At 41.0% G+C, this 24276-nt stretch overlaps 1 protein-coding gene across 1 annotated transcript; it reads right to left on the bottom strand.

Moving 5' to 3' along the window:
• Positions 1-2074: 2074 nt before the first annotated feature.
• On the bottom strand, positions 2075-24081 carry LOC115375358 (verrucotoxin subunit beta-like). Its single transcript, XM_030074773.1, has 6 exons — positions 23997-24081; positions 20350-20462; positions 4651-5637; positions 3695-4287; positions 2996-3130; positions 2075-2104 (listed from the first exon to the last, which is right to left on the bottom strand). Exons 2-6 carry the CDS (start codon positions 20447-20449, stop codon positions 2075-2077), a joined length of 1845 nt encoding a protein of 614 aa, XP_029930633.1. The 5' UTR covers positions 20450-20462; positions 23997-24081.
• Positions 24082-24276: the final 195 nt, after the last annotated feature.

The raw sequence follows: 24276 nt of genomic DNA, 5'->3' as shown, positions 1-24276 counted from the left end.
AATATGCATTTACCTGGAGTTCCTCAGCCTATAGTTAACATGCTGCCTTTCAGCCACGTATGTGCTGGACTGGTGATATTGGACATGATGCCTTGTTCCATTCAGCTGAACTCTTTCCAAAAGTGGGAATGTGGTACTTGTGTGTTTGTGAATGCACTCATCAGTTCATTTTGTATTCCAGCATTAAAATATTACTAATGTACTCACTCTGTTGCCTAACCTTTACTGTAAAATGAAACCTTAAATCAGTCATATCTGCGTGCTAAACCAGATCTCAGTCTTGTAAAACAAATTTGCAGAAATGACATCGGCCAGCTTACATTTGCTTGCAAAACGGCACTTCCTCATTAATGAAACATTGATTAATGTACTTCAATTAGCAATTCTAGCAAATGCGCTCTGCTTTAAGATTGAATTTTTACAGTATTTTGGATTTGTAAAAACATTTTGTGATGTTTCTGTGAAAGTCTCATCCAATGTAAAAGTGAATGTTTCTTGTTATCCCTTAAAAAACATTTTTAATACACATTTTACCAACAGGAGTTTTGTCTGAAATGTTGGTCATGGATAAATCAATCTGAGTAGATCTTTAGATTCACAATTCACTGTTTTATAGTTTTATGGCAACCGTCGCTGCGAGGAACAAGTTGTGTACTGAAATATCAGAAGACATTAGAAAAACACTTCAACCAGTGATTCTGTACATTTTTATTGATCATATGTTTTATTTCTGATTTGTGAAATCAGTCACATCATTTGATCAAACAACAACATCAATAATCAAACTCCATTAAATCATTGTTGGTGAATACACTTTATGTAACTGAACTCTCTTAATGTTTGTGCTTAGACGATGACTCTGTTTTCCAGAAGTTTCACTCAATCTGTTTTAAGTTTCTGTATGACTGCAAGATCAATCAATCAATCAAACTTTATTTATATAGCACCTTTCCAAAAAATACATGACATTCAAGGCTCTTTACATCTCGATTGACATATAAATATAAAATAAGAAGTAAAGGACTTGGTCTCCAAGTCTTGGAGACCAATGCACACTCATAAAATATGGTTAATTAAAAATTAAAAGATCAAGAATTTAAAAAAAAAATGATCAGACAAAAAAGTGATAAAAAGATTTAAAAAAAAATAATAAAATACAGCAATAATAAAAAAAAACCCTCAAGAATAAGATGCTGAATAAAATCTAAAAACTACATAAGAGTAAAGTAAAATGTAGACTATAATATATAGAAACAATCGGCAAAATAACAATAAAACAAATACAGATAAAAATAATAAACAGAGTACCTATAAAACTCTAAAATTATGAGACACTACAAAAAAGCCAGACCAAAAAGATGGGTTTTTAGTCTACGTTTGAAAGTGTACATGTTTCCAGCTCCTCTCAGATCCTCCGGCAGAGTTTTGGTGCATCGTGGCTGAAAGCAGCATCGCCAAACGTTTTAGTTCTACTCTGTGGAACAGCCAAAAGAGAAGAGCCGGAGGATCGGACGAGCCTTCCTGGTTCATGTAATAAAAACATCTCTGAGATATAGTCTGGTGCAAGTCCATGCAGCGCCTTATAAACTAATGAGAGAACTTTAAAATCAATACGAAAACTAACAGGCAGCCAGTGTAAGGATTTTAAAACAGGCATGATGTGTGCTCTCCTTCTGGTCTGAGTCAGACCTCTCGCTGCAGAGTTTTGAATCAGTTGCAGCTGATTAATTGTATTCTTGGGTAGACCAGAAAGGAGAGCTTTACAGTAGTCTAGCCTGCTAGTTATAAAAGTGTGCATTAGTCTCTCCGTGTTGCTGAGAGAGAGAAATTGCCTCACTGGAAATATTTTTTAAATGATAAAATGCTGTTTTTGTGACACAGTGTATAGGCTATGTGGTTTAAAATTAAAATCCTCCTGACTCAGGTTTAGTCCAAATGTATTTAGTTTAGTGGCCAGTTTGTCTCTCTGAGTCTTTGAACCAATAATTAGTAATTCTGTTTTGTCCTGGTAAAGCTGTAAAAAATTCTGTGACATCTAAAATTCAGTTAACGTATAAATTAAAAAGTAACAGTCCTAAAAATTATCCTTGTGGTACTCCTCATACTGTTTGGAAAATGATTGTCTATAGAGATGAAAAATGTCTTATTGTATAAAGAGAAGTATCTCAAAACATGACTGTGGACGGCGTCAGTGTCAGACAATGGTCTGTGCTTCAGAGACTCAACAACATCACCCCCATGTTTAAGATGCGATAAAATATAAAGACTATTAAGTCTAGGTTCTATATCCAGTGAGTCTGAATCCTGTAATATCTCCTGATAATCAAACAGAGTGGATTTAATGTACATCATGATGATTCTCTTAAAAAACAGAACCAAGGCGTTCACTCAACATAGCTGAGGTATATGTTTGTATCAACTTTCCCAGACCTTCAAAGTCCCCCTCCATTCGAAAATGTGTTTTCTTCTATTTCTGTTTCCTAAAATGTGTGACCTTGACTCTACTGGCTGTATCTGTTCTCATTTTGGAAACAGCTGCTTCACATGAACAATATTAAAGGAACAAGGAGATTCACTGAAAAAACGTTTTTCCCAGGTAAGACTATGAAACTGTTGCAGGACAGGACATCCTGGTTGTGTGAACAGGGCTCTGGTTATGAGCCGCTGTGCCAACAGGAAGGTGATGGGCAGGGACTATTTACATATTGATAGATTTTTGCATGTTTAATCACCATCTGAACTTGCAAAATGGAGCTGTATCTTGGGGATCCTCTGTCAGTTGTTTGGTGGGTATGGTGTTCAGATCATCAAAGAACATCCTCATGTTTGTAGTATTTATGTCCCAATTCAGTTTGTCATCATCATCATCATCACAACCTGCACTATTTCCATCTGGTGGATTGTTGGCTGCAAACAATGCAGAATTGTTGAATTTGAAGTGAACCGGCAGACCACTGTCAGTTTTAGGACATGGGAACTTAGAAGATTTGATTACCTTGAGAACTGGTGGCAGCTCATCATCTGCAGATGTCACCAGAATCCTGATGTTCTCTGCCACATCTTCATCAAAAAGTTTGAGCACTGAATCAAACACATAGTGATATGATAATTTTGGCCCTGGGAAAGAGGCCTGGATCACCAAACACACTGCATCAATCTCACAGGCTAATTTATCAGACTTGAAGAGCTTTAAGATTATTTGTCTGACCCTATGTTTGAAGAATGCCTCTGAAAAGACTCTGTGATGAAAGTCTTCATTGTGAATAATGGTTAAAGAATATGGGATTTTAAACCTCTCGTTGTGATGGATTTTGTATACGCTGATTTCTGATGTTTCATCTTCTGAACTCAATGAACCCTCCTCAATTAATTTGAATCTGAAATTGTCATTCCTCTCTACACCAACGATGTAGTTGATCATTCCATTGATGAGAGTGGACTTTCCTGATCCAGTTGGTCCAAAAAGGAGTATAGTGCGATTTTGTTTTGAGCTTTCTTTGCCAAAACTGTAGCACCTGCATCCATCTATGCCCATATTTTCTTTCTTCAGAGGAAGCTTGTAGACTGAGGGTGATGAATTTAGACGTTTGCTTGTATGTTTGAGCAATTCTGCGAGACGCACTTTTGTTTTTGTCCGCACATTAACTGTGATGCTTTCCTTGCTTCTACCAGCTACACCACAATCACATCTGACCCTGACAGCGTACTCTGTCTCTGGCTGAAGCCCAGATATGATAGCCTCCTCAACTTGTGAAACCATTTGGTTCCATTCAAGGTCTTCATGTTTCACACCAGGAGCTGTTTTTGCATACTCTACAATGTAGCTCAAAATGTTGACACCTTTGCCATTCTCAGCAGGTTTCTCCCAGCTAACTGACAGCTCATTTGAAATTGGGTCAGCTTGCAGTTTCCCAGGAGGACTAGTGGGTAAGGTTGTAATGGGACCACTGACATCACTAGCTGGCCCTTTTCCAACTGAGCACACTGCTCTGCATCTGAACAAGTACTCTGTGTTAGGAGCCAGACTGGACACTGTGACTTCTCCAGCTGTCAATACTGTCATTTGCTGCCAGTCATCTTCTCCACTGACACAGTACTCAACAGAGTAGTGGGTGATGTTTTCTGCTCCGAATCCTGGTGGGGAAATCTTCACTGTCACACTGTTGTGGGTTGTGTCACTTACTGCTGGTTTTTCAGGCTTTGAAGGAGGTTCAAAGTTCTCACTGACCAAAGAGCCTTCTTTGTAAAGGTGGATGCTTGCACCTTTCTTCTTCTCATTTGCTACGCCTGTTATAAGGAACGTAATATTATTGTCCATGTTAGTCTCTGCAAACACATTGAAGAGCTTTGCTTTTTGCCTCATTGTATTCCATACTTCACTCAAAGAACTCCAATTTTCCTTCTTTACATCATGAATCTGATATGTGATGTCTTGAGGACTCTCTGGTGTTTCCTTTAAGTACTTTGATAAATCTGAGAGGTATGGTTCATCATCCTCCAGTGAGGTGAAAGCAAAGCACACAGCATGCTCAGCACTGAGGATTTCTTTTTCTAGTGCACGGCGAGATGTGACAATCTTGGTGTTTTTCATTATGTCATTGAGTGCTTCTATGATGTTTTTTTCTCTCACTTTACAACTCAACCACTCACTCAGGTTTTTGCTGCTGAATGGAGAAAAATGTCTCTTTTTCAACACCTCTGCAAGCAAAGCCTCCTCTTCCCCTCCTCCCCGGATTGATGGAAGTTTCTTTGCCAGGGTCCTCTGGAATTCCAGCTTGTACTCAGAGAGCAATTCTTTAAAGGTTTTTAGTTTTTTCCCAATCTGTGGGAATTGTTGGGTTGTGCTGTTTTTCATTGCATCATTGCACCTCATTTCCAGCTCATTGAAGTCCTCCAGGAAGCTCTGTGCCTCCATCACTGATCTAATACTTATCTGACGGACAAGTTGAGCTGCAGAAGAATCTAAAATTTTCAGGGGCATCAGCCAGACCTTCACTGGCACGGCATTTTCTCCATTTGCTCCAAGTAATTTTGGAAGACTCTGGTAGACTTGTATTGCATCCTGAAAGGACACAGGATTCCTCTGAAGGTTAAAGTCACCGTGGAATTTGCAGGAGAAGTTTTGAACATTTGCAGTATCTGTTTCTGTCATTTGCAGGGAATCTTGACCTTGTACTACAAGGCCTGGAATCTGCTCAATCATCACCTTCAGATTGCCCTCAATGTCTTGATAATTCTCATTTTCAGAGACCTCACGGTCAAATACAAAGAAGGCTTGTGCCCCATAAAGGATACCTATGACTACATGTGTTGCTATTCCTTTATCAAAAACATACGGATGCTTCACATTGTCTCTTCCAAGATGGTTCATTGACAGCTCCTGGAACTTGGTTGTAGTTTTGTATTTGAGTGTCACTCTGGCCTGATTTTTGGAAATCTTACTGTCATTTAGGTATTTGGCAGACCCCCCAACCTCTACTAGTCCAGCCAAGAAACTTGCCTTCAGGGATGCTTGGACATTTAATGCTGAAGATTTGTCCTCAAGTGATTCAGATGCAACTATCTCAAATTCACTGTTGGGTTGGGGTCTTTCTCGTGCATCCTTCTCCAGGGCGTCAGGGCCCCACAATGTCATGCCTGCAACACAGGGTGGGAAGTGGGGATTCAAGTTTACTTTTATTGCTGCACAGCCAGGCTGGATTTCTTCGCAGTAAATACAACAAAAAACAATAACATTCAGTTAAATTGTATTTTGAACAGCAGTGGGCTCCTGTTCAAAATTCTAGACAAGGAGTTTTTGTACTTTAACTGAAAAATGATGATGATATCTCCCTCTAGTGGTACATTTTCCTTCCTGCAGTCTCACACGGCTTCATCCTGGGTGAGATGGACACCAGGAGCTGTATTCAGAAATCCTCCCAGTAGCTACTGTGCTGCTGCTCGTGGGGAAAGTCTAAGAATTCTCAAAATTGGAACATTTCTGAATATTTAGAAGATATCTTTCTATGCAAATTATTTGAAACCCTTTTAAAGATAAAAACTGTATTCACCAAATATATCCAGAAAATAATTATCCAGTTCTTCCTCTGTTTCTGTGAAATAAGTTAGGAGTTTTCCAAAAAATAACTTTGATGAATGAGTGTTTTGTGATATCAGATAACGTATTTCATGAACTGAATATAGATTAAGATATCCTGTTATAGCAGTCAGATATACGGGAGGAAATGGTCATTTATTGATATGAAAACATTTCAGATAATTTCTTTGAAAAGTGAACGTTTTGGATTTTCCCAGTAACATTATATTTGGTGACGTTAAAGCCTTACCAGGGATCAGGGAGTCTTGGTGACAGTCGTACAGCATCCCGAGGTTGAAAGGCCGACCGAGCGCTGCCAGCTCTATCGTCTTGATGGCTTCAGGTTCCATTACTCAGCCTCGACTGGAGAAAATAGACAAGAGCATGTTCGTTCAGTCCAGTGATTCTCCTGCAGTCCAGCTGGTTATTTACTTGCTTCCTTAATAATGTTGAAATCACTGATAAAAACAAGATACTCAATGTCACTGAGATAAACTAACAGGCACCACAGGGCCCCTGAAAGATACCTAATACATTACTTATATAGAAACTGGATATTATGTTGTTAGGTTAGTATACTCATGCTTATGAGTTGGCAAATCAGTTGGTTTTAACACAACATTTGAGCTAGTTGCTCCATCTAGTGGTACATTTTCCTTCTGCAGTCTTGAACTAGTGAACTCGAAGCTGAAAAATATGGGCAAAAGAAAATTGTAAGTAGAGGTAACAAAACAATATTTGTGGTACAAAACTTTTGCCGACACAGAAGTGCAGATAGTGTAGTATTTTTTTAAATGTTGGGTTAAACTACAAAATGATAAACCAGAGCAACATCTCATGCTGGGTTGAAAGCCAATGGTTAAAAAGGGGCTACTTTTTCACATGAGAGTTACTATTCCTTTTTTCAGACATTCCTTTTTTGTCTTAAAAAAGGAATAGTAACTCTCAAATGGGTTTTAAGATGGGTTTTAAGATGGACAGTGACGAGGCCTGTCTAATGTGCAAAGGTAAGTCATTCCAGAGTTTGGGGGCAGCAACAGAAAAAACCTGATCCCCTCTGAGCATTCGCTTTGACCTCGGTACCTCCAGGAGCAGCTGATCAGCTGACCTGAGGCACCGGGCAGGAGCGTAAGGATTGAGTAGCTCAGAGAGGTAAGGTGGGGCGAGGCAATTTGAAGATTTAAAAACAAATAAAAGAATCTTAAAATGAACTCTAAAGTGCATAGGCAGCCAGTGGAGAGAGGCCAGGATAGGAGTTATGTGCTCCCTCTGTTGTGCTCCAGTTAAAAGACGAGCAGCAGCGTTCTGAACTAACTGGAGACGTGCGAGGGAGGACTGACTGACTCCAAAATAAAGTATGTTACAGTAATCCAGCCGAGATGTGATGAAGGCATGGATTACTGTTTCAAAGTGCTGATGTACAAGAAATGGCTTCACCTTTGCAAGCTGTCTGAGGTGGAAGAAACTTGACTTAACAACTTCACGAATTTGGCGATCCAATTAAATATCACTGTCCATCTTAAAACCCAAGTTAGAAACTGTTGGCTTTGCATAAATTGCCAAAGGACCCAAATCAACAGGGGGGAGGGGTTCACAGGAGCTGCTGGGGCCAAACACCATCGCCTCTGTTTTCTTTTCAGTAAAATTTAAAAAGTTTAGGGCCATCCAAGATTTGATGTCATCAAGACATGACAGAAGCGGTTTAATTGAAAAGACATCTTTTCACACACACACACACACACACACACACACACACACACACACACACACACATTTGAATTCATTTATTGGATTTTCAGAAAAACATATATCATCAAAACCCAATAGTAGCAAGAGTCAATATGCAACAATACAAGATCATGACCACAGAGTGAACTACAGGCTATTAGACAGGGCAGATTGAGACCATGAAGTCTGCGGATAAAGGCGACAGCGTCTTTTCCATATGTAATAACTGCCAATGATGGCAGACACAGAACAGTATTGAGCCAACTGTTTTGCAACTTTTTTTGCCAGTCCAGCAAGTTGGAGTCCTCGCACACACATCCTGTGAACATGCCCCAGGCTACCAAAGATCAAAATGATAATTTTACAATTATACCCACATGCAGAGATGGCATTTGCAGGTGTTTGGTATCTAGACCATTTGTAACTAAAGCACGTGTCCATGTACATATCGAAGGAACAACCAATCTCTATAATTGTGACAGACTTGGTGGATTCATTGATCAAAACAATATCTGGAGTATTTGGACAGCTACACACACACACACACACACACACACACACACACACACACAAAAACACATTATGCCCCAGAAAACAGGGAGAAATAATCACAAGAGTAATAAGGTGAACCTTATCACCGTAAATCATCAGAAATATCAGCAGTTTACAAACAGATTTACCCAACAGGTTAGTTGTAGTAGGATACAAACCCTTTCAGTTACAACTGTAGAACCTAAAGTAATACTCTGAAACATAATTCTCATTTCTCATTAATTACTGGTAAATAATATGCAGCTGTACTTCAGCAACGTATCTCAAAACTTATTAAATGGACTAAATAATTAATATAAAACAACAGTGTAAGATACATCTGCATTTGTATATATGATTTCACCAAATGGCGGATACACTAGGTCCACTAACAAACATCTGCATGGCTCACATACACACTTCACCATCCTCGGCAAAACTATTCTCTAAATTAGTCAATACGGACAACATACCTGAAAACATGGAGAAATAATGATGAGAGTGACAAGGTGGTGTTTCCTCAGAGAGACAATGTTCACTCACAGGAGGAAAACGACTGACTGACTGATGTGGACGGATGGAATTTATTCATGAAGACGAGGAGGCTGGCACCTCACCAGCTGAGTCTCATTTCTTGTGAATGCTCTGATTTCCCATCAGTGTTCAGGGCTGATTCCCATACTCCCCTCATCCTCCACACTCGCCCACACACACACACCTCCACTATTAGACTCTTCTCAACAGGCAGCTTGTCCTGACAGGACTGAGAGCATACCCATGAAGTTTATGTTATCAATAGTGCAGGAGGGTGAAGGGATGGCAGGCCCAGGCGAAGTGGTGTGGCTGACTGGCTGATGAGGCAAGGCTGGCTGGTGGAGCTGAAGGCTTCCTGGCAGAGAGATCAGAACAATGGGCCGCATTCACCAAAACTAATTGGTTCTCAAGAATCATTTTATTTCATCCTCTGTCATGCCTTTCCTTGTCATTTCACTACACATGCACACAGGCATGTGTCCATTGACTTGTCCTCACTTGTCTGAGAATCACTTTCTTGCACAATAAAAAATAGATGACGGTACTCCATCCTGGTTAGAATCTCATTTGGGCATTCTTGACTCTCAACTGTGTGTGATCTAGGCTAATCAAAGGCACATTTATTAAGGCAACAATAATTAGTTGTTTGTGGCAGCACTTGTTCTGACCAATCTGACAAAAAGCAGGTGTATGCACATTGTTGGCTTTATGCACAGAGTTTTTGTCACAGCCTGCTTGGCCCTTACCTGCTACCGCAGTATCTTTCCATCTCCCCCACCTCTGTCTCATTCACTGGCCAGCCAGACCCCATCATCAGCCTGATTGCTTCCTGGTTTCTTCTCAGCTTGTTCCTGACCGTCTCTCCTCATCTCTGAGCCGGTGAACGCTATTGCCTTCTGTTCCTCACTGCAACATTTGCCTGTTGGTTTCCTGGTTCTCGTCTACCTGTGGCTGTGTGGCGTTCACAAGCTTCTGCTTCACTGGGGGAGATCGCCATTCACCCTGTCTGCCAATTATCAGTCATCAGAGACTCTCAGTGTGAGAAACATTCAGCCTTTGCAAGTGCTTCAGGTGTGTGTGTACCTACCTGCTGGCTTCGTTGTCCTCTGCCTGTCCCCAACGTACCGTTCATCTGCTCCTTCCTGGCTCACCTGCCCGGCTGCTTGCTTACCAGTTACCAGACCCGCTGCCCCGACAACCACCAACATTGCCTGCTCCGAAACGAAGTAGGTAATGTTGGTGGCTTGGCATCTGCTCCTTCTTACCTGTAGTCTTTGTCCCCTGTGATATGTCTAATAAAAGTCATTACAAACTTTTCCACTGGTGTTGTGTCGTCAAATATCAGCTCAAATCAAATCTAGTCAATGAAATTAAATCAAATCAAACTGAAACAAATCTAATCCAAACAGAAACAGACAAACAAGAAGACAAAGAGCAGCACACAGATATAGCTGGTTAAAGGAAACGCTTATTACTGATTTCTCTTTTTAAACATTAGAAAACATAAATGACATAAATGACATTCTGTCTGTGTCAGGACCGATTGCCCTTCTCCTCTGACCCTCCTTCAGACACACACACACACACACACACACACACACACACACATACACACACACACACACACACACACACACACACACACCTTCGCTGTATGCTCCTACCAGGGCGTTGCAAGACGCCTGTAGATAAATGATCTCTTTTTAAACATTAGAAAATATAAATGTTTTCAGCAGAGGTTACATTACTGAATGACTATGGAAATCTTCAAGGAGTATCTCAAGGAAATTGAATCAGGTCAGCTGAACTTAGTTTTATGTCTCGTTTTATATCTTAACTCTGCCTTGACATTTTGTGCTGAGTATTGCCTTCATGATCACAGTGACAAACAGCGACATGTGGTCACAGACAGAGAGGAACACAGAGACTCAAAGCTGGAGGTATTACTCCTTAAAGATTTCCATAGTCATTCAATAATGTAACCTCTGCTGAAAACATCTGATGCTCCCTAGATTAAAAAAAAAAAAGTGAATTTAGGACAAAGCTGTTTACTAAGTTAATCATTTATGTTTTCTAATGTTTAAAAAGAGAAATCAGTAATAAGAGCTTCCTTTAACCAGATATACCTGTGTGCTGCTCTTTGTCTTCTTGTTTATCTGTCTCCGTCTGTCATATCTGCCACAATCAGATTTTTGATTAGATTTGTTTCAGTTTGATTTGATTTAATTTCATCAGCTTTCGGGGGAGAAGGCAGGCAAGGAGGACAGATGTACAGGGATCCTCCGTATGGCAAAGGACTGGGAGATGAGAGTTGGCCTCGGAAGGCAATTCAAGTTTGCAGAGGAGACTGCCGTCACCAAGGCTTCCCTGGACAGTCACTCTGGAGAGCACTGGGGATGCTTGGGATCAGAGGGGCAACCCGCAAGAACCTGGTGAATAACATCTCGAAGCTGGCAGAGGAGAGAGGGGTCAGGGCTGAATGGTGAAGACCTGAAGGGCTGAGGGAGCAGTTCCAGGATGCTGGTTCTGCTGTCAAGCCCCACTGAGGTGTCGTGGGCTAGTTGACGAAACACCAGTGAAGTGGGGTGTCCACTTGAAAACCCAGTGAAGTCACAATTCAATTTCAATTCAATTTTATTTATTTATATAGCCCAGAATCACAAATTACAAATTTGTCTCACAAGGTCTGAAACATACAGCTCTGCCCCCAGTTGAAAATGTCTGAAGGGAGTGACTTCTATACCATCCACCCCACATAAGGGGCAGGAGGTAACTCCTGCCAAGTGTGGTGGCTGCGATATACCCTTATGATTTAAAGACATTGACTGGATTTGATTTGAGCTGATATTTGACGACACAACACCAGTGGAAAAGTTTGCAATGACTTTTATTAGACATATCACAGGGGCAGGGACGGTTTTTGCTATGGGCAGTGTGGGCAACCGCCCAGGGCGCAATCTACTTGGGGGCGCACAAGCGCCGTCCAAAAAAAAAAAAAAAAAAAAAAAAAGTGCGTCCGCGAAAAAAAAAAAAAAAAAAAAAAATCGTTTCTAGACTAATATCGCTCATTTCCATGTCAAGTTGGTGCAGTGGGCGCTAAGGCGCCCCTACTATCACGTCAACTTGCTGCTGAGAGTCATGTATACAGGTCGTGTGTGTCAGAAGAAAAGGCAAGGGGGAGGGGCGCGGGGGATCAACTTGCGACTGCAGAGGCTGTGCGCAGGTTGTGAGTCTCAGGAAAAGCAAAGGGGAGGGGGGCGGGGGATAGACTAACCTCTGATATGAAAGATCCCAGGCCAAACAACACAAACTGCTGCTTCCAAATAAATTGTATTTCATTCATAAAATTAATATAGACCCCTTATAGCTACATGTAATTTATTGGGTTATGTGAAAATGCCAAACAACAACAACAAAAAGTCAATGGAGTATCATGGACAAAAGGCCAAAAAAACATCAGGTGCCCAGTTCAGAAAGAGAAGGAGAGAAGAAGAGGAGAAACGTTCAAAAGATAAAGGTATGCAAGTCTCTATGCGTGACGTTAATTGTGCATGTAATGAAACAGTAGCCTATACCCTATTTATTAGCCTCTTGCTAATATGTTGCCACTTAGCCACAGAAGTTTTTTTTGTTTTTTTTTGGTTTTTAGTTTTGCTGAACTAGCAACTATTAGAATTTTAGGCATCATGTCATGGAATTAATTTCACCCATAGGCTAGTTTGTGCACAACAAGTGCAAGTTCACATTGGCCTGTTAGTCTGTGGATTTGGTAAACAATACGTCCTGACTGTGGAATTTTTATTTTTTTTTTTTGCTATACGTGGGTCTATGGTAACCTAAATAACTTCCTATACACTGACATGACATTTTGTAAGCTATATGTGATATAGCTTCGCCCAGGATGGTTCGCCCAGGGCGCAAAACTAGCCAGGACCGCCTCTGCACAGGGGACACAGACAGGGGTGGACTGGCCATGCAACGCGGGTCGAACGTTATCTCATAGGATCTACTGAGATGGAGAGAAAATGCAAAAGTGGCGCAGAGAAACTGCGAGAAAAAAAGCGGCTGTCAATTTTCAAACCGATCGGACTTTTTCGCTTTTTCGTAATTTATCAGTATGAATGAAGAGCAAGCCCAAACAATGCCAGAGGAACACAATTCCCGATGGTAGAGCGGATAGTGCCCCCGTCTGCCATGCAGGAGATCTTCGGTTCAATTCCCCACCCGGACAAAAGTCAGATTTTACTTTATTAGCCTACCTCACTTTGTTGTTAACCATGACAGTGAAGTGATTTTTATCATTCTGCCTGTCACTGGCTAGATGACACACACAGTGGCATTTAGGGTTTCTGTAATTTTCATTTCTGTACTCTTTTTGTGAATTTGTAACCCAGGTGGAAAATTATTATTATTATTATCATTATTATTATTGTTATTATTATTTTGCCTTGTTTTGTTTTGGGGTTTTTTTTTTTTGTTGTTGTTGTTGTTGTTTTTTTGTGCCTTTTTTAATGCCTTGTTCTGACTTTATGGGGAGATATATATAGCCTACCAATCGAATCAGATTCAGATTTAAAGGATTTGTGTGGTATACTTTGTTTGTCGCCATGACCTTCCTATGTGCAGTTTGGGCTCATTCTCCATTCATGTTGATAGGCACCTGCACTTACTGATCTGAAATAGATGCCCAAAAGGTGTTGGCCAGTTGTGGCCTGTTCAATAGAATAAAAAAGTTCAATTCCTACTCATCTATTGTATTTTATTGTTCCAATATAGTACTATAGGCCAGTATGATTGGGGCAGCCAAGTAATTTGACATATTTGAACAATTTTTTAAAAAGTAACGTAATAGTTACTTTTCCTGGTAATTAATTACTTTTTAGTAGAAGTAACTAGTAACTATAATTAATTACTTTTTCAAAGTAACGTGCCCAACACTGCTGATGACAGCTAACTAATTGCATGGCATTATGGTTTTAAAGAGTTGCACAGTTGTTATACACATTTAAGCGAGCAAAAAGACCGGAAAGGTGTGCGTTATCGAATGCGGTGGGCCGGTCTGGTCCAAAATGCCCGGGCCGATTTTTTGTCCCAGTCCGCCCCTGGACACAGACTACAGGTAAGTAGGAGCAGATGCCAGGCCAGATGCCAGGCCACCAACATTGCCTGCTCCAAAATGGAGCAGGCAATGCTGTTGATTGACAGACGGGCTGAATGGCGATCTCCCCCAGTGAAGCAGAAGCTTGTGAACGCCACACAGCCACAGGCAGACGAGAACCAGGAAACCAACAGGCAAATGTTGCAGTGAGGAACAGAAGGCAGTAGCGTTTACCGGGTCAGAGACGAGGAGAGACGGTCAGAAACAAGCTGAGAGGAAACCAGGAAGCAATCAGGCTGATGATGGGGTCTGGCTGGCCAGTGAATGAGACAGAGGTGGGGGAGATGGAAAGATACTGCAGTAGCAGGTAAGGGGCCGAGCAGGCTGTGACAAAAACTCTGTGTGCAAACTGTGCATAAAGCCAAAAATGTGCATACACCTGCTTTTTGTCAGACTGGTCAGAACAAGTGCTGCCACAAACAACTAATTATTGTTACCTTAATAAATGTGCCTTTGATTAGCCTAGATCACACACAGTTGAGAGTCAAGAATGCCCAAATGAGATTCTAACCAGGATGGATCACCGTCATCTATTTTTTATTGTGCAAGAAAGTGATTCTCAGACAAGTGAGGACAAGTCAATGGACACATGCATGTGTGCATGTGTAGTGAAATGAAAAGGAAAGGCATGACAGAGGATGAAAAAAAAAAAGATTATTGAGAATCAATTAGTTTTGGGGAATGTGGCCCATTGTTCTGATCTCTCTGCAAGGAAGCCTTCAGCTCCACCAGCCAGCCTTGCCTCATCAGCCAGTCAGCCACACCACTTCACCTGGGCATGCCATCCCTTCACCCTCCTGTGTTATTGATAAAATCACTGTTTCTCTTGTCTGCTCTAAGGGTTCAAGGCAGGTGGTGTTTTGTTTTCTGCAGTATATGCGACTCTAAAGCTTAGAAAATGCAACAGTGATTATAAATAAATCAACTGGAACACAGGAGTTTTCCACATTGGGAATCAACTTTATGGGTATGCTCTAAATCCTGTCAGGACAAGCTGCCTGTTGACAACAATCTCATAGTGGAGGTGTATGTGTGTGTGTGTGTGCGTGTGTGTGTGTGTGTGTGTGAAGGAGGATGAGGGGAGTATGGGGATCAGCCCTGCACACTGACAGAAAGTCAGAGCATTCATAAGAAATGAGACTCAGTTGGTGCGATGCCAGCCTCCTCATAAGACAAGTCCATTAGTCCATATCAGTCAAAAAGAAAAAGGAAGTTTGTTTTTATCCCTAAAGGTATTACAGCACAGGGCCAAGTGATGACGTATCTCTTTTAGTCACATGATGACTGTGATGCTGCTTAAAGAATGAATGAGGCTGGAATAGGCCTGTTAGTTTTCCTTCAAGGTGCTGGAATAAGTTTTGAAGTGGAGGTCTTCCAGCTTTGGTGGATGTGGTCGGGCCTTGGGATGCTGTATGACTGTTGCCAAGAATGACTGATCTTGCACAATACTGAAAAACACAACACAACCAGTGATTGTGTACGTTTTTTTATTCATCAGATATTTTATTTTTGATTTGCGAATTCAGTCACATCATTTCATCAAACAACAACTTCAATAATTAGTAGTATTAAGTAGTAAATTTATTTATGTAGCGCTTTTCCCAGAGACAACTCACAAAGTGCTTTGCAAGTTATAAATACAAATGCACAAAGATAACAAAAACAATATACAAATGCGATACAAAGGAAATATAAAATACAATAAACAGCAATAAAAAAGTAGTATACAAAGGTGATGCTAAGAAAATAAAGCATTAAAAAAACAATAAAAACAATGCACATAGGCGATACAAGTAAATACAAATAGCCTACAATAATTGCGCAATCCTATGGGAAAGCCTAATCTTATGGGAAACTCCATTCTGTCACTTAATGAAGCACAACAGGGTTAAAGCTTTATCTGCTGTGATATTAAATCAGTGTCTGTCAGTATACTTTATGTCGGCTGTCATACACATGAACCTCCTGCAGGGAGTTTTCTAAATGCCAAAGAAAAACAAATGTAAAGTACAGATGCATGTGAGGCTGAACTCTCTTAATGTTTGTGCTGAGACCAAGACTCTGTTTTACACAAGTTTCACTCAGTCTGTTTTAACTTTCTGTATGACTGCAAGATGTCACTTAATGGATAATGAGAAGTATCTCAAAACATGACTGTGGACGGCGTCAGTGTGTCAGACAGTGGTCTGTGCTTCAGAGACTCAACAACATCGCCTCCATGTTTAAGATGTGATCAAATATGAAGAGTATTAAGTCTAGGTTCTATATCCAGTTAGTCTGAGTCCTGTAATATCTCCTGATAATCAAACTGGGTGGATTTAATGTACATCATGATAATTCTCTTAAAAACCAGATAGTCACACTGAGGCGTTCACTCAACATAGCTGAGGTATATTTTTCTGTTTGAATGGACTTTCCCAGACTTTCAAAGTCCCCCTCCTCTCGAAAATATGTTTTCTTCTGTTTCTGTTTCCTAAAATGTGTGACCTCGACTCTACTGGCTGTATCTGCTCTCAGTTTGGAAACAGCTGCTTCACATGAACAATATTAAAGGAACAAGGAGATTCACTGAAAAAACGTTTTTTCCTTGCTAAGATTATTATTGGGAACAGAGCTCTGGTTATGAGCCGCTGTGCCAACAGGAAGGTGGTGGGCAGGGACTATTTACATATTGATAGATCTGTGCATGTTTAATCACCATCTGAACTTGCAATATTGAGCTCTATCTGGAGGATCCTCTGTCAGTTGTTTGGTGGGTATGGTGTTCAAATCATCAAAGAACATCCTCATGTTTGTAGTATTTATGTCCCAATTCAGTTTGTCATCATCATCATTGTCATCACAACCTGCACTATTTACATCTGGTGGATTGTTGGCTGCAAACAATGCAGAATTAGTGAATTTGAAGTGAACCGGCAGATCGCTGTCTGTTTTAGGATATGGGAACTTAGATGATTTGATTACCTTGAGAACTGGTGGCAGCTCATCATCTGCAGATGTCACCAGAATCCTGATGTTCTCTGCCACATCTTCGTCAAAAACTTTGAGCACTGAATCAAACACATAGCGATATGATAATTTTGGCCCTGGAAAAGACGCCTGGATCACCAAACACACTGCATCAATCTCACAGGCTAACTTAGACTTGAAGAGCCTGGAGATTATTTGTCTGACTCTACGTTTGAAGAAGAATACCTCTGAAGAAAAGACTCTGTGATGAAAGTCTTCATTGTGAATAATGGTTAAAGAATATGGGATTTTAAACCCCTCTTTGTGGTGGATTTTGTATATGCTGAAATCCTTTCTTTCATCTTCTGAACTCAATGAACCCTCATCAATTAATTTGAATCTAAAATTATCAGTCCTCTCTACACCAACGATGTAGTTGATCATTCCATTGATGAGAGTGGACTTTCCTGATCCGTTTGGTCCAAAAAGGAGTATAGTGCGATTTCGTTTTGAGCTGTCTTTGCCAAAACTGTAGCACCTGCATCCATCTATGCCCATATCTTCTTTCTTCAGATGTAGCTTGTAGACTGAGGGTGATATACGTTTGCTTGTATGTTTGAGCAATTCTGCGAGACGCACCCTTGTTTTTGTCCGCACATTAACTGTGTTGCTTTCCTTGCTTCTACCAGCTACACCATAATCACATCTGACCCTGACAGTGTACTCTGTCTCTGGCTGAAGCCCAGATATGATGGCCTTTTTAGCTTTTGACTCCATATGGTTCCATTCAAGGTCTTCATGTTTCACCCCAGGAGCAGTTATTGCATACTCTACAATGTAGCTCAAACTGTTGACACCTTTGCCAATCTCAGCAGGTTTCTCCCAGCTAACTGACAACTCATTTGAAATTGGGCCAGCTTGCAGTTTTCCAGGAGGACTAGTGGGTAAGGTTGTAATGGGACCACTGACATCACTAGCTGGCCCTTTGCCAACTGAGCACACTGCTCTGCATCTGAACAAGTACTCTGTGTTAGGAGTCAGACTGGACACTGTGACTTCTCCAGCTGTCAATACTGTCATTTGCTGCCAGTCATCTTCTCCACTGACACAGTACTCAACAGAGTAGTGGGTGATGTTTTCTGCTCCGAATCCTGGTGGGGAAATCCTCACTGTCACACTGTTGTGGGTTGTGTCACTTACTGCTGGTTTTTCAGGCTTTGAAGGAGGTTCAAAGTTCTCAGGGGTAAAAGAGCCGTCTCTATGAAGGTGAATGCTTGCTCCTATTGCCTTCTCATTTGTTATACCTGCTGTCAGGAACCTTATGTTTTCATTGTCCAAGTTAATCTCTGCAAAATCAGTGAAGAGCTTTGCTTTTTGCCTCACAGCATCCATGATCTCCTGTGGAATGTACCATTGTTCCTTCTCAACATCGTAAGTCTGATATGTAATTTCTTTAGGACTCTCTGGTTGGGGTGTTTCCTTTAAGTACTTTGATAAATGTAAGAGGTATGGTTGATCATCCTTCAGTGAGGTGAAAGCAAAGCACACAACATGCTCAGCACTGAGGATTTCTTGATCAAGTGCATATTGAGATGTGACAATCTTGGTGTTTTTCATCATGTCAGTGAGTGATTTTAAGATGTTTATTTCTCTCTCTTTACAACTCATCCACTCACTCAGGCTTTTGTTGTTGAATGGAGAAGAATGTCTCTTTTTCAACACCTCTGCAAGCACAGCCTCCTCTTCCCTTCCTCCCCGGATTGATGGAATTTTCTTTGCCAGGGTCCTCTGGAACTCCAGCTTGTACTCAGAGAGCAATTCTTTAAAGGTTTTTAGCTTTTTCCGAATCTGTGGGAATTGTTGGGTTGTGCTGTTTTTTATTGCATCGTTGCACCTCATTTCCAGGTCACTGAAGTCCTCCAAGACACTCTGTGCCTCCATCACTGATCTAATACTTATCTGATGGACAAGTTGAGCTGCAGCAGAATTTAAACTTTTCAGGGGCATCAGCCAGACCTTCACTGGCACGGCATTTTCTCCATTTGCTCCCAGTAATGTTGGAAGACTCTGGTAGACTTCAATTGCATCCTGAAAGGACACAGGATTCCTCTGAAGGTTAAAGTCACCATGGAATTTGCAGGAGAAGTTTTGAACATTTGCAGGATCTGTTTCTGTCATTTGCAGGGAATGTCGACCTTGTACTACAAGGCCCGGAATCTGCTGAATCATCACCTTCAGGCTGCATTCAATGGTCTGATAATTCTCATTTTCAGAGACCTCACGGTCAAATACAAAGAAGGCTTGTGCCCCATAAAGGATACCTGTGACTACATGTGTTGCTATTCCTTTATCAAAAACATACGGATGCTTCACATTGTTTCTTCCAAGATGTTTCATTGACAGCTCCTGGAACTTGGTTGTAGTTTTGTATTTGAGAGTCACTCTGGCCTGATTTTTGGAAATCTTACTGTCATTTAGATATTTGGCAGAGCCCCCAACCTCTACCAGTCCAGCCAAGAAACTTGCCTTCAGGGAGGCGTCAACATTTAATGCTGAAGATTTGTCCTCAAGTGATTCAGATGCAACTATCTCAAAATCATTGTGGGGTTGGGGTTTTTCTCGTGCATCCTTCTCCAGGGCATCAGGGTCCCACAATGTCATGCCTGCAACACAGGGTGGGAAGCGGGGGGTCATATTTACTTTTATTGTTGCACAGGCAGACTGGATTTCTTAGCAGTAAATAAAACATAAAACAATAACATTCAGTTAAATTGTATTTTGAACAGCAGTGGGTTCCTGTTCAAAATTCTAGACAAGGAGTTTATGTACTTTAACTGAAAAATGATGATGATATCTCCCTCTAGTGGTACATTTTCCTTCCTGCAGTCTCACACGGCTTCAACCTGGGTGAGACGGACACCAGGAGCTGTATTCAGAAATCCTCCCAGTAGCTACTGTGCTGCTGCTTGTGGAGAAAGTCTAAGAATTCTCAAAATTTGAACTTTTCTGAGAATTTAGAAGATGTTTTTCTATACAATTTATTTTAAACTCTTCTAAAGATTAAAAAAAAAATGTATTCACCAAATATATCCAGAAAATAATTATCCAGTTCTTCCTCTGTTTCTGTGAAATAAGTTAGGAGTTTTCCAAAAAAAAAAGAAAAAAAAAAGAGCTGTGACGTATTGAGTGTTTTATAATATCAGATAACTTATTTCATGAACTGAATATAGATTAAGATCTTCTGTTTTAGCAGTCAGATATACGGGAGGAAATGGTCCTTTATTTATATGAAAACTTTTCAGATAATTTCTTTGAAAAGTGAACGTTTTGGATTTGCCCAGAAACATTAGATTTGGTGACTTTAAAGCCTTACCAGGGATCAGGGAGTCTTGGCGACAGTCGTACAGCATCCCGAGGCTGAACGGACGACCGAGCGCTGCCATCTTTATCGTCTTGAGGCCTTCAGGTTCCATTGCTCAGCGTCGACTGGAGAAAATAGACAAGAGCATGTTCATTCAGTCCAGTGATTCTCCTGCAGTCCTGCTGGTTATTAACTTGCTTCCTTAATAATGTTGGAATCACTGACAAAAACAAGATACTCAGTGTCAGTGAGATAAACTAACAGGCACCACAGGGCCCCTGAAAGATACCTAATACATTACTTACATATAAACATGGTATTACGCTGTTAGGTTAGTATACTCATGCTTATGAGTTGGCAAATCAGTAGTTTTTAACACAACATTTGAACTAATTGCTCCATCTAGTGGTACATTTTCCTTCTGCAGTCTTGAACTAGTGAACTATAAGCAAAAGAAAATTGTAAGTAGATAAGAAAACAATATACATGCTACAAAGGTTTTGCCGACACAGAGGTGCAGACAGTGTAGTATTTTTTTTTAAAATGGTGAGTTAAACTACAAAATGTATAAAACCTTTTGAGCTCAATTTATGCGAGCTGATCTCGTGAAGTGGAACAGAGTGTAGTTCCAAACAACTGAATAGGTTATGCAAAGGAGCTCTAACTTTCAGTACATTCATTCATTCATTCATCTTCTAAACCGCTTATCCTCACTAGGGTCGCGGGGGGGTGCTGGAGCCTATCCCAGCGCACATAGGGCGAAGGCAGTGACAGGTCGCCAGTCCATCACAGGGCAGACAGACAAACACTGACATTCACACACACAGTCATACCTAGGGGCAATTCAGCGTCTCCAATTCACCTAACCTGCATGTCTTTGGACGGTGGGAGGAAACCGGAGTGCCCGGAGGAAACCCACGCAGACACGGGGAGAACATGCAAACTCCACACAGAAAGGACCTTGGGTGGGAATCGAACCCAGGACCTTCTACTTTCAGTACAGTAACAGCAAAACCTCAAGACTAGAGCCACTGGCTGCTGAGACAGAAAAACAGAGTACAGAACCACCTCAACTAACTTCTGTCAATGCAGAGGAGCAGCAGGTCTACCCTGAGCTCCTCGTTGTCCGATGTCTGAGCTCCTCACCCTCTTTCTAAGGGTGTGTCCAGCCACCCTGCAGAGGAAACCCATTTCTGCCACTCGTATCTGTGATCTCATTCTTTCGGTCACTACACAGAGCTCGTGACCACAGGTGAGGGTTGGAACAAAGACTGATCAATAAATCAAGAGTCTTGCCTTTAGCTCAACTTCTTCTTCACCATAACGGTCCGGTACATTGACCATGTAACTGCTGCTACTGCCCTGATCTGCCTGTCAAAGTCCCTCTTCATTTTACCCTCAGCTGTGAACAAAACCCCGAGATACTTGAACTCCATCACTTGAGGCTGTAAGTCACTACCAACAAGGAGAGGAAAAACCACTTTTCTCTGGCAGAGAACCATGGCCTCAGACTCGCAAAAGTGGAAACATATTTACTTGGAGGTGGAATATCTCTAATATCTCTAATACACATGGACAGATAGAGAGACAGTGCAAAGGTGGTTGAGCAAGCTAGACAGTCAATTAAGAGAGAGAGTGGAGGTAGCAAAAACAAATTGTTTTGTTAAAAAAGGTTTTGAGTCACTGCAACCACATGAGGTTCTTCTTGGTACAGGCATGAAAGTTTAGGCTGATAGACCCAATAGTTTCTGAGATGAGGCACTCAACTCAACTCAACTCAACTTCATAAAGCACTTAAAAAGAAAAAAAAAAAAAAAAAACACAGCTGAAAGAAAGTGCTGTACGTAAGTGATCATAAAACAACAAAACAGTAAGAGCAATTAAAACAGTAAAAACAGTAAAAACAATAAAATAAATAAACCAGAGCGACATCTCATGCTGGGTTGAAAGCCAATGGTAAAAATGGGTCTACTTTTTCACATAAGAGTTACTATTCCTGTTTTCAGACATTCCTTTTTTGTCTTAAAAAAGGAATAGTAACTCTCAAATGGGTTTTAAGATGGGTTTTAAGATGGACAGTGACGAGGCCTGTCTAATGTGCAAAGGTAAGTCATTCCAGAGTTTGGGGGCAGCAACAGAAAAAGCCAGATCCCCTCTGAACATTCGCTTTGACCTCGGTACCTCCAGGAGCAGCTGATCAGCTGACCTGAGGCACCGGGCAGGAGCATAAGGATTGAGTAGTTCAGAGAGGTAAGGTGGGGCGAGGCAATTTGAAGATTTAAAAACAAATAAAAGAACCTTAAAATGCAGAGGCAGCCAGCGGAGAGAGGCCAGGATAGGAGTTATGTGCTCCCTCTTTTGTGCTCCAGTTAAAAGACGAGCAGCAGCGTTCTGAACTAACTGGAGACGTGCGAGGGAGGACTGACTGACTCCAAAATAAAGTATGTTACAGTAATCCAGCCGAGATGTGATGAAGGCAAGGATTACTATTTAAAAGTGCTGATGTACAAGAAATGGCTTCACTTTTGCAAGAAACTTGACTTAACTGCACGAATTTGGCGATCCAATTAAAAATCACTGTCCATCTTAAAACCCAAGTTAGAAACTGTTGGTTTGCATAAATTGCCAAAGGACCCAAATCAACAGGGGGGAGGGGTTCACAGGAGCTGCTGGGCCCACACGCCATCACCTCTGTTTTCTTTTCAGTAAAATTTAAAAAGTTTAGGGCCATCCAAGCTTTGATGTCATTAAGACATGACAGAAGCGGTTTGATTGAAAAGACATCTTTTCACACACACACACACACACACACACACACAGAGGAGTGGCTACACCTTTCAGAGATTAAAAAAAAAAAAAAAAAAAAAAAATGTGCCCATTAAGTTGCGTTGTGTTGCTTCAAATACCGCATGTCACTGCATGCAAGCGGCTGTGTAATGTAACCCAGAAGTTTTTCACAAACACTTAAAGGCAGAACATCATGTTTCCACCACTTCAGAGGACGTTACACTGATTTACATTTATTTCCTGGAAACTTACCTTAACCTTTACCCAAACCACTACCCACCTAACCCTAACCTCAACCTCACCCTAAAGTTAGCTCACCTTCAAGTCTTCACCCCTAAAATTAATGATTTTCACGAAGGGGACTTTGTGTCTCTATAAGGGAGGTGAGTCCCAACAACATGACTGTGTAACATTAGTAATACCTGGGACACACACACACACAAGCACACACACACACACACACACACACACACACACACACACACACATTATGCCCCTGAAAACAGGGAGAAATAATCACAAGAGTAATAAGGTGAACCTCATCATCAGAAATCATCAGAAATATCAACAATTTGCAAACAGATTTACCCAACAGGTTAGTTGTAGTAGGATACAAACCCTTTCAGTTACAACTGTAGAACCTAAAGTAATACTCTGAAACATAATTCTCATTTCTCATTAATTACTGGTAAATAATATGCAGCTGTACTTCAGCAATGTATCTCTGTGTAAGATACATCTACATTTGTATACATGAGTTCACCAAATGGTGGACACACTAGGTCCACTAACAAACAAGTGCATGGCTCACATACACACTTCACCATCCTCGGTAAAACTATTCAATAAATGAGTCAATACGGACAACATACCTGAAAACATGGAGAAATAATGATGAGAGTGACAAGGTGGTGTTTCCTCAGAGAGACAATGTTTACCCACAGGAGGAAAACGACTGACTGACTGATGTGGACGGATGGAATTTATTCATGAAGACGAGGAGGCTGGCATCTCGCCAGCTGAGTCTCATTTCTTGTGAATGCTCTGATTTCCCGTCACATACTCCCCTCATCCTCCACACTCACCCACACACACACCTCCACTATAAGATTCTTCTCAACAGGCAGCTTGTCCTGACAGGATTGAGAGCAT

Source organism: Myripristis murdjan, chromosome 17 (genome assembly GCF_902150065.1).
Source record: "Myripristis murdjan chromosome 17, fMyrMur1.1, whole genome shotgun sequence".
NCBI classification, from domain to species: domain Eukaryota; kingdom Metazoa; phylum Chordata; class Actinopteri; order Holocentriformes; family Holocentridae; genus Myripristis; species Myripristis murdjan.
This window is presented reverse-complemented; position numbering and strand designations above follow the sequence as displayed.

What these genes read in the sequence shown, in the direction of transcription:
- LOC115375358 (XM_030074773.1), bottom strand. Translation starts at nt 20,449, where the DNA reads ATGGAACCTGAAGGCCTCAAGACGATAAAGATGGCAGCGCTCGGTCGT. An exon ending in AGACAGAGTACGCTGTCAGG is followed by an intron (nt 3,131 to 3,694) that starts GTCAGATGTGAT and finishes TTGGTGATCCAG; the next exon opens with GCCTCTTTCCCAGGGCCAAA. An exon ending in AGCTGCCACCAGTTCTCAAG is followed by an intron (nt 2,105 to 2,995) that starts GTAATCAAATCT and finishes TTTTCCAAACAG; the next exon opens with TATGAGGAGTACCACAAGGA.